The sequence below is a fragment of the Dendrobium catenatum genome, unplaced genomic scaffold, assembly GCF_001605985.2.
Source record: "Dendrobium catenatum unplaced genomic scaffold, ASM160598v2 original_scaffold_235663, whole genome shotgun sequence".
NCBI classification, from domain to species: Eukaryota; Viridiplantae; Streptophyta; class Magnoliopsida; order Asparagales; family Orchidaceae; genus Dendrobium; species Dendrobium catenatum.
Window position 1 is genome coordinate 514,789 of NW_021554071.1, and position 11,306 is coordinate 526,094.

General features: G+C 33.4%; 1 protein-coding gene across 1 annotated transcript; it reads left to right on the plus strand.

Moving 5' to 3' along the window:
• Positions 1-2,599: 2,599 nt before the first annotated feature.
• On the plus strand, positions 2,600-8,032 carry LOC110116167 (ALA-interacting subunit 3-like). Its single transcript, XM_020849645.2, has 8 exons — positions 2,600-2,976; positions 3,960-4,018; positions 4,103-4,177; positions 4,271-4,378; positions 5,007-5,077; positions 5,286-5,589; positions 5,822-6,111; positions 7,801-8,032. The coding sequence occupies exons 1-8, from the start codon at positions 2,886-2,888 to the stop codon at positions 7,853-7,855; spliced, it is 1,053 nt and encodes a 350-aa protein (XP_020705304.1). The 5' UTR covers positions 2,600-2,885; the 3' UTR covers positions 7,856-8,032.
• The last annotated feature ends 3,274 nt before the right edge of the window (positions 8,033-11,306 follow it).

An 11,306-nucleotide genomic window follows, 5' to 3' on the forward strand; every position in this document is an offset into this window, starting at 1 on the left:
TTATGTTCAATATCATATTATTAACATCAAGACATTTGCTTTTAACATTTGGCATAAGGATGTATAACACAAAATCCTACTTAGCTTAAGGCTTTCGTTTGGAGAGAAATTATTATGTGCGGAGGCTGGATGCAAAACGTCGTCCGGAAACCAACCAGAATGTGTCACGGCAGCGGTACCGAATGAAGGGGTGATGTGGCACATTCTGGTTGGTCTTCGGACGGCGTTTGGCGTCCGCGCAAAATAATTTCTCGAATGGAACAACTCTCTTACTATTTTCAAGAATCAGTTTTCTAGTATAAAATTTCTAGTTTAAAAAAAAATTGTGTATCAAAATTGTTTTGGAAAGCACTAAATAAACTATCCCAAACGAAACCTAGAACACGATAAAAAAAGTTTTCAGTTTGTTCTATTAATGATATATGACGAGCATAAACATTTTCCATCCATTTAATGGCGGCCCTGAAAATTAGAAATTTCACCGGCAAGACTCAATTTTGCCTTCAGCAGGTTATATTCCTATGATGATCCCCTTCTGGAGGCCAATCTAGATGGACCTTTTCCTTGGAAGAAAGCAAAGTATTTTCTCTTTCAACATCTCTTGGGCTTAGGGGTGTAAGTTAACCGCCCGAGCCGGCTCGAGCTCGAGTCGTTTATGGGCTCGTGAGCCGAGCTTATCGAGCTCACAAGTCGAGCTCGAGTTCGAGCTTAAGCCGGCTCGATTAAATATTAATATTTTTAAAATAATTTTATTTTATTTATTAAATTTAAATATTAAAAAAATTAATAAAAATCATCTAAGTTTTATTTAAATGTTAAACATTTCATAATTTTTTCTAAATTTTAACTAAGTTTGAAAATTCCCGCTTAAATTTTAAAAAATCCGCCTAAATTTAAAAATTCCCGCCCATAACTTGTGAGCCGGCTTGAGCTTGTTTACAATGAGACCAGCTCGAGTTCGAGCTCGCTTTCCAACTAACGAACTTGGCTCGATAAGGGTCTAAACTCGACTCGACTCGTTTGCACCCATACTTGGGTTCGATGGCTTCTCTATTTTGTTATCTTGAGAAATGTTTCCAACTTAGTTGGAGTTCAGATGGTTATGGATTTAATTTTTGAAGTTTTCAATTTGATTTTGCTTCTAGATTCATACTCAATCAAGATAATTTTTTGATGATGATGATATATATATATATATAATTATTTATTTAAATTTAACATTTATTACATTATCTGATTTGATCTCAACCATCCAATCCTTGAACCTCTCTTTTTGATTTGATTTTCACAACGTCAATCAAAATATAAATAGAATAAACTAAAATAAAAATAAAAAATAAGAAGAAAAGGGGGCCCAATTGTCCTTTTAATTAATTGTGTAAATGAAGTAGATAACCAAAATTAGTCTTTAGGGTGGGTATGATTTTAGAAAATTTAACATAAAATTTACAAAATTTGTGGGATTTTTAGATTAGACCGCTTCTAGATTCTGACCTTTTCTCTCTTTTTTAGATCTATAGTTGGAAAGGAGGCACGTTGGCCCATGTCAGGTAGATGTATTATATATTTATATGAATTAGGTTGAGTCGAATATGTGCGTAATTAAGCTGAGCTTATTTAAATTTTATTGAGCTCGAGTTCGAGCTCGACTCGATCTCATTTGGCTTGACCTTGACTCATTAAAAAATTTGTAGGCTCATGCTCTTGCTTGATTGCATGAGCTCATTTGGAGCTCATTTGGAAAGCTTGAGCTTGATTCGATTATTCAGCTCGATTTCTTAGTTTAAATTAAAATTTTGGTTACTTTAATTTTTTTTATTTGTAATATAAATTTAGTTTTAAAAAGTTAAAAATATATTATATAATATTAATTTAAATTAATTTTAAAATATATTTAAAATTAATCAAGCAGATCTACGAGCATATATATATCAAAAATAAAAGTTTGATAATATAATATTATTTGTATTATTAGAATATATTCATATAAATTTGGATTGAACTCAATTTGAACCCACAAGTGAGCCATTTAATATTTTTCCTAAATTTTTTTACTTCTTGGCCTGTTCTTTTTATTTTTGATTAATTAACTTAAATTTTATAATTGACAAGTTATAAATTGTTTTAATTAAAACAAACTATTAAATCAATTTTGAATCAGATCCAAAAATAACCTGTTGACCCGTGTGGACACATAATTTGTTATTTCTTTGATTAAACAAATATAAAATAAAATATAAAACAAGAAATTCTAGAACATGACACATAAGCTCTGAATCATGGAAAATTGGAAAATCAACATTAGGGGAAGATATTTACAAAAAAAAAAGTAATTTAAATTATCAAAATTAAAACTTCATAAATTTATATTTCATTAGACCTTCATATTTAGTATGCCATCAAATATGCAATATAATATTATTTGTGACTGTTTTTGGATAAGAGTGATTTTTTTTTTAAGTTAATAAAATAAATATTTGATTAATTATTTGTACATTATATTTTTTTTTCAAAAATAAAATAATTTTAAGATTAATTTTGATCAATTTTTTTATTGTATAAATGGCCCACAACGCGTCAGGGACGGAGCCCGTGTATTTTATTACGGTTGACCCTTCTTATTCAGGCCGCCTTGTGCTTCTCCTTCGCATTCCTCTCTCGTTCTGTCTCCGCCGGCAAAAGTGACCGTTTCTTACCCTGCTTCCTTCCTCCTTCTCTCAGCCTCCAGGTGTGGAATAGAAAAGAGAAGAGGGGCTAGATCGGTTGTAGATTGGAGTATAGAATAGTAATTAAAAGTAACGTCTTTCTCTACTCTTCCGAAGAACAAGGGGCAGTCCATCCGATATCGTCTTCGACCTTTGAGTGCTCATCTTTCCCCTGGGAGGATGATGAACAGTACGAGCGCTTCTCCGGCCGCGCCGATCTCTGCTTCTGGGGATGGGTCGGACGCGAGGAGGAATTCCAAGAGACCTAAATGTAAGTTTAAGCTATAAGGGATGAAATTTGGTTCATTTTTTGCTTTATTTATTTCTTAGGTTAGCTAATATTTGGATCTCGGTCTTTTGATTACTCACCACAACCTATGGTTATGCTTTCTCTGTTGGAAAAAAAGATTTATTTTATTATTTTATTTTTATGTCTCTCGTGGCTTAGGGTTCAACTAGGTTTTTTTGGTTCTCGCGTTATCCTCTAGATCGGATCCAATTTATTCGGGAAAAGATTAAAAATAAAACATTTATCAAATTGGGATGAGAAGTTGGATTTCTGTTCATTTTTTTATGAAGGAGTATAATTTCGCTACTCCTGATAATCACCGGGAAATTTATTTGATGTTGTTGTGTATTTAAGATTTTAGGTTTAAACAGGAAGAGCTTCCGGCGTCCAATCCAAATCTCATCCCTCAATGGGTGTGCTTCCGATTTGAGTACCTGTGATTTAGGGTTCATTTGGTTGCTGAGGATTGAAAACTTTTTTTTTTATTTAAATTATGATTTAGTTTGAAATGATTATATTTGAGGGTTTGACAGAATTTAGGGAGTTCATAGTCAAGGTTGATTTGTAAACTCTAACTACAACTAACCAAAGGATGAATCTAACAAATAAAATCATTTTCCTAACTGTGTTTTCTATTTTAAAGCAAACGAAGGGATCAATTTCTTATAGATAGAAGGACCTGATTTGTTTGACTTGGCTTAATCGATTTCTTATGATAAGTTGGCTTTGCTTTTGGCCTTCTAATTCCTCACATGCAGTTCAAACTTCCGGGTTTTTTCCGAAGAAGATGACCTCAAAATTTCTTGGCGTTTGTTCCTTGTATACATGGAAGTTTAATAAAGATTTTCATATATTGGAAGACTATTTTACATTTATGTTCATCTTTTTCTGCCAAAGACTATAACTAGGCTTGGTCTGATATTCATCTGGGTATTTATCTGATATGTATACGCTCTTGGTTTCAGATTCAAGGTTTACACAGCAAGAACTTCCAGCTTGCAAGCCAATTCTCACTCCTCAGTGGGTATGCTCCCATAATTATATTACTTGTGATTGTTTGTGAAATTTTGAATGATATTTATTGCGGAGAATCTGTCATCTTATGTAGGTGATCTCTATTTTCACTTTGGTTGGCATAATCTTCGTCCCCATTGGTGTTGCTGCGCTGCTTGCTTCTCATGATGTAATGTGCCATTTTAATAATATCAATCTTCCACAACTTTTTGCTTTGTTTGCGGTGGTAAATTTAAATACTGACATAGTTTCCATTTTCTAGGTTGTTGAAATTGTTGATCGATATGAAACAGATTGCATTCCAGGAAATGATAAGATTGGACACATTCAGAATCCAACAAGTAACAAAACCTGTATACGGGTACTAACGGTAAGATATACAAAGTGCTTGTCAGATTTGCTCAGATTTTATTTACCTTTTTTTTATTTGAGAAAAAAAAAATCTAGACAGGGCTGAAATTATCCCATATGCACTTGGATTTTGTTTAGAAACTGAAATTATAAACAATAGTTCTTGACTGCTGATGGTTTATGAAATGGATGATTGCTTTTCTGATATGATAAATAATCACTAAGGCAGGCTTGAATGCCTGTGAGGCAGGGGAAATTATTATGTGCGGAGTTCAAATGTAGAGAATCTTTTGGATTACTGCGTACCCTATGCGTAAGCTCTACGTATTTGTAGATATGCAGTAAATAAGCAACAAATAATTAGTTGTGAGGATTTGCTGCGTATCTACAAATACACAGAGCGTAAGCAGAGCATACGCATTGCGTCCAGTAATCCAGAAGATCCTCTACGTTCGGACTCCGAACAGAATAATTTCCCATGAAGCAGGCTTTTTTTACTGCATCTCTATGATTGGTTTTTTATTTCAGTCATAGTGGTTCATAGTTTTGGTGGGGTATCTAACCGCACCTCCAAAACTTCCTTTTAATAAGAGCAAACCAATCATTTGATTAAACAGTATGGATAATATGAGAATTATCGGTTGCAGGTACCCAAGGATATGGATAAACCTGTTTATGTGTACTATCAACTTGACAACTTCTATCAAAACCATAGGAGGTATGTTCAAATTCTTTTTAGTTTAGCTTTCATTGGATGCTATTTATTACATTTCATTGACATAATCATAGAAGTAGTAGCAAGTCAGTACACCTTAACGTAGAAATTTCATTTATCTCCTTCCATAAGCATCTTCTTCCTATACAGATACATGAATTACTTCTGTGGAACAGTTCTTTTTTCTCTTCTTATAGAAACTAAATTTCAGGTATGTCAAGAGCCGAAATGATCAGCAGTTGAGAGATAAGAACAAAGCTAATGAAACTAGTGGCTGTGACCCAGAAAAGACTACTGCGAATGGAGTTCCTATTGTCCCTTGTGGTCTTATAGCATGGAGTTTATTCAACGACACATACAATTTCACCCATAATAATGGTAAAGCTCTGACAGTTAACAAGAAGGATATTTCATGGAAGAGTGACAGGAACCACAAATTTGGATCTGATGTCTTTCCCAAGAACTTCCAGAATGGTGCCCTAATAGGTGGTGGAAAGCTTAATCCTAAAATACCGGTAAGTTTTTTTTCTTCTTTTCAAATCTAGTTTGATTTAGGCTTCGTTTGGGACAGTTTTTTTGTTGCTGTTTCTAAACCAGCTTTCTAGTACAAAAAATTCTTGAATTAGAAAATTTTATACTAGAAAGTTGTGTCAGGAAGCAGTGCGAAAGCTGTCTCAAACGAAGCCTGAAATTGCATGGTTTACTATTAGCCTGACCATATTTCTGCTGTTATGTTGATCTTTACAGTTGAGTGAGCAGGAAGATCTCATTGTTTGGATGCGTACTGCAGCCCTGCCAACATTTAGGAAGTTATATGGGAGGATAGAGGTGGATCTCAAAGAGAACGATACCATTACAGTGGTACTAGAGAACAACTACAATACTTACACATTTGGTGGTAAGAAGAAGTTGGTTCTTTCAACCACAAGCTGGCTTGGTGGAAAAAATGACTTCCTTGGCATTGCATATCTTTCTATTGGAGGAGTTTGCTTCTTTCTGGCAACACTTTTCACGGTCGTTTATTTGTTAAAGCCTAGGTGAGTCCTGCTATCAATATCTGTTCCAGTGTATAAACATGCTAACATAGATGTGTAACTTTTGAAACTAGTAGGCAACATTTTTCACGGACTGAGGCGGTAGGGGTGTCAATTAAGGTCAATCGGTTAGGTTCGGGTTCTGATTAAATCTGAGTTGACCCGAATTTAAACAGATCAACACCTAGCCCGACCCGTTTTTACAAATGGGTTAGATATTTGTACACGGATCCAACCATCGCGGGTTATCGGGTTGAACTGACCCAACCTGTGGACCCATTTTGGATAAAAATTTTTCATAAACAAAAATCAAATCTATTTAAATTTACTTATTAAAACATAACTTTGTTTTTAATACTGCATGTTTTTGTTATTCCTTTAGACTGAAACAATCATAATTCTTTTAATATTCATATAATCATATGCCCATGTCATTACAATATTTGTCCTTTAACCCCTCCTATACGTTAAATGCAAATATTTAATATTTGTGCCCGTCAGATCCTAGCTGAGGCACTCTTTCCTACTTTCCCTCTCTACAAACCCTTCAATCTGTCAATCAAATCGGTCTACAGCAAGAATGAATTACCAAGATAACGTAAGAAAAAAGATGAAGAATCCAAAAAATTTACAAACCGATGCACAACAGATATCTCCACCTTTTCGGAAGAAAAAAATGGTGATTTCGATTTTCGGATTGACGCGGCTTGCCTGACGGCTGACGCGATGGCAATGAGACTACACGCGGACTAGTGCTACAAAATGGGTTGAATTCGATGTTCTCGGGTCAAAACAGATTGATTTCGGGTTTCTGGGTCAACCATAATTGGTTTTGCAAACAGGTCCAAAACTCGAATCTGAACCCCACCCTTATGGTAAACGGGTTGACCGGGTTTTCCGGGTCGGGTCCGGGTAGGGTTTCGGGTCTTGTCAGTTTTTGACACCCCTAACTGAGGGTATGCACGGTAAACGCAGTGTGATCCATTTTGCAACTGATAGGAACCATAACTTTTTTTATCAATCAGTTATTTTCTTCTTAGAACTGAACTTCAATTTTGGACAAAGGTAAATAAAGGGCTTGGGTCACCTTAGTTATATTGGCACCTTAGGCAACAAGGATTAGCTTTTGATCTTGTTTTAAGATATGTGCATGCTTATATTCTTCCAAGTGATTTAGGCTTGAGATAACTTGATTATGTAGACTGCCATTAGTATAATGTTTCATATAACCTGGATTTGATCTACACAGTCATATCTTTGCATTTCCAAAAACTCTATTTTTATGATTAGCTCAGTTAATCAAACCCTATCTACATCATTACAGAGGCAACTTGGCTACTGTGCCCAGTTTTCACCATCTATATAACTTGGAATGGCTAGCTTCAAAAATAAACTTTAGAATATTGTTCTTGAAATCTTCCTTGTTGATAAAAGAGCTGATCATAGGCTTCATTTGGGACGGCTTTCTTTCCGCTTTTTAAAGCAGCTTTTTATTAGAAAAAAAATAATTTTTGTACTAAAAAGCTTCTTTAAGAAGCAGTAATAAAGCTATAATTTCTGGAAAAAAAAAACTGCCATTGTTGTCCAACATCCATTTTGAAAAACTGAAGTCTGGTGAATTTTATGCTTTAGCTTTATTAATACATTGATGCCATTCTTTCTTTCCTGATTTTCTTTACTATTTTTCTCCAGGAAACTTGGTGATCCGTCATATTTGTCATGGAACAATAATCGCTTAATGCAGTAGCTGTTCTAAAAGCTGACACAACGGTTCGCTAATGGCCTTTTTGTTTTATTCATGTACTATGTTTGTAGGGACCTTTGCAGATTGAGACTCGGTTTGACAATATGAATGTGTAATTAGTTGAAATTTCTTGTAATTTGACGATTCTTCACTTCAAATATACCTTTTTTTTTGCCATTACTTTGTGGTTGCCATTTGTATGATTTGATAGAGTTATAAATTTTTTAATAAATATAATATAATTTAAATTTGATTTAATTATATGCATTTGAAATTCATTATATATTTTGTTAATAATCCTTTAGTACAATTAAAATATCTATTAGTTGATTATTGATTTGTTATTATAATTATGTTCGTGAATATGTTCATTTATTCCTTGATAATTAATTTTCAAGCTTGATAAAGTACTTTTTTCATGTTGTATAGTTGCTTAAGTAATGACTTTATATTCTATGTCAATTTATTAATTATCTTATATATTATACATTTTGTTAGAAGCATATGCATAAAATATCATAAATGATAGCCAATCAAGAGACATGTGGATCATGAGAGAACATAATGTCAAAGGATAGGAAAAGAGAGAGGCATAGAGGATGAGACTTTTGAGCTAAGTTGCTTCCTATTCTTAGAAAAGAGCATGACAAAAAGAGGTCTCCTTAGTAGATTTGTAGGAGCATAGTCTGTCAGCTTAAAGGGTGATATATTTTGAAAGAGAAGAGATATAGAGTGAAGAATTTAGCAAAGGTTTATGTTATTTGGGCTCCTATATTATAACTATGGTGTTGAAAAGTGGATGGTTTCTTTTATAAAAGGCAAAATGTACAAAATGTAAGAAAAGTTCATCATGTTTATGTAACAACCCAAATTCTTATATATTAATGTATGATAAGCTTTGGCTTAATGGTTTTATAGTTTTGTTCTATTGATGTAACTTTCCAGAAGGATATTTATCTCCAGATTACTCTTGCACAAACATGCTTAACCTTAGAGTTTCTTAATGAAATTCTAACATTATACCAAAAGATGCATTGATGTTTAAGAGTTTAGCTTCTTTTTTACTTAAGTGTTTCACAATCTCTTCCACTTCCCACTTAAGTGACTGACGTCCTCATCAGAATCATTATCTCATAATCATCCACTAGACAGATATGATTCTATAAAAGATTCATAAAAGTTCAAGTGGTGGCTCACGTCATGTAGCACTTTGTCCCATATAGGATTCAAGAGATGGCTCTCATGGCATAGCATTTTATCTTGTATGACACTTAGTTCTCATCTTTAACCTAGTTTATTGCTTTGTACACTTTTGTAACAGCCCAAACTCTTAAATATCAAGATATTCTCTGCTTTGGCTTATTAGACTCTCAATTTTATTTTGTTTGTGTGACTTCCAAGGAGGTTAGCCATCTCAAGATTGCTTTCGCACTAGCACACTTAATCTTGGTGATGGAAATTCAACCATTACACGAAAAGATGCATCGATATATAAGAGTTTTTTTTTTTTTTTTTTTTTTTTTTTTTTTTTTTAACTCGAGGGATTTCACAGTTCAATCGGCTTGAGATCTTATCGATGAAGGACGAGAATAAAGAAGAGATGGAGAAAGACTCTCTTACAATACTAGGCTTTTATCTTCTACCTTTAGTCTCACCTACTTGACCACTTCATTATGGAAGCTAATTGACATAAATATGGCCAGCTTGAGATGTCATTGTAAGCCTTCAAAATCTTATCACTCTAATAAAAGTTCGTCACGTTGTATTATATAGAATCCGCTAAGAGGCGACACATCTATTATGTTACAATAACTACCTATCATGCCTTGTAAGCAACCCAAGGACCAAAATTATGAATCATATCACCTTTTAGGGATAATGCATAGCTTTTGAGTGCTTCCAAGCATAAAACCTAGACTATATATTTTGTTGTTTTTCAGCACCCTCTATAAAAACTCCCTTCTTCTTCTTCTATGAAAGAACCTTTTTTTCAAAACTTTCATAGTGGACATCTCTCTCTTATTATATTAGGAACATAGGCTACAAATTTGAATAACGTAAATCATAATCTTTGTATGTCACCTTCTTCCTCTGCCTTGCTTTCTTTACTCTCCTCTTCATAAGGATGCTTGGAGACAGCTCTCTGCCATGTCTTCTCCAATATTGCTCAAATCATTGCAACCTTCATAGCAACATATACAACTTTCTTCTTATGAATCTAGAAGTATATTGAGTTGAAGGCTTATCCTCTATTCTCTCTCTTATAATTGCCATCTCCTTTCCCTCATTTGTTGTTTCACACTATCCTAATGGTAGATCAAATTTCATTGTTCATGCCTCTTATTATGTCCATCCTCTTAGGGTTATTATAAGGAAATATCATGTTTAGATACTTGGGATATTATATTCATTTGATGGTATCATCAGTATTAGTCGTCGTCATCATATTACCATTATTGAACCACTGACATATGCTTGAGCTAGCCATAATCTAGGCATGCTGGCCTAGTCGGCCCATATGAATCATCATTTGGAAATATTTTTTATCATTGTAGGGGGCATTTGGATTGTCGATTATTGATATATAAGGAATATTTTGAATAAAATCTAAAATGGCATGCACAAAATTATAAACAACATTCATATCATTTGAAGAGATTATTCAAGGTTTAATACCTTTTGAATCCCTTGAGAACATCTATGAGCTCTTAACACATCAAGATTCATGATACAATCTTCAATTACATTTTAATAGTCAGTTGCATGAGCTATAGTACCCTTCATTTATGTCACCATCGTCCCTATATGACAACTTTTGTTTGCATCCCAATCATCTCTCTCAATATTTATATTATAAATATCGCTTGGGGCCTTACGCAAGAACCAGCTCCAAGTACACCAACCACTACAATTGTGACAAAACTACAATATTTTTTTTGGGAGATTTACATACATACCACCTTATACTATTCTATTTACATATTTAACACCTAAAACTTTAATATTACATAAATACCACTCATAGTTCATTTTCATATCAAATATGAGTGGTAGAAATGAAATATATGAGTGGTATGAAAAAAATATAAGTGGTATATTTGATATTAAAATAATATAGGGTGGTATGCATGTAATATTAAAGTTTTAGGTGTTAAATATGTAAATAGGATGTTTTAAAGTGGTATGTATGTAAATTTCCCTTTTTTGTTTCATACTTTTTTACATTCATAACACCTAAAACTATTGAAAATACATATTTAATACCTAAAGTTTTATATTTACTAATATACCACATAAAACCCCTCTTTTAATCAATTCTAACATTATGTTTAAACCTTACGTAAAAAATCACTATCAGCAATTGTCTTCCCAGTTAATGGCATCCTTTCACAGTAAATACAAGTATCTCAGCGCTTCAATGGAGTGGCAGAATAGAAGGAAGTGGAGATTTTAT

What these genes read in the sequence shown, in the direction of transcription:
- LOC110116167 (XM_020849645.2), top strand. Translation starts at nt 2,886, where the DNA reads ATGATGAACAGTACGAGCGCTTCTCCGGCCGCGCCGATCTCTGCTTCT. An exon ending in CGCTGCTTGCTTCTCATGAT is followed by an intron (nt 4,178 to 4,270) that starts GTAATGTGCCAT and finishes TCCATTTTCTAG; the next exon opens with GTTGTTGAAATTGTTGATCG. An exon ending in TTCTATCAAAACCATAGGAG is followed by an intron (nt 5,078 to 5,285) that starts GTATGTTCAAAT and finishes ACTAAATTTCAG; the next exon opens with GTATGTCAAGAGCCGAAATG.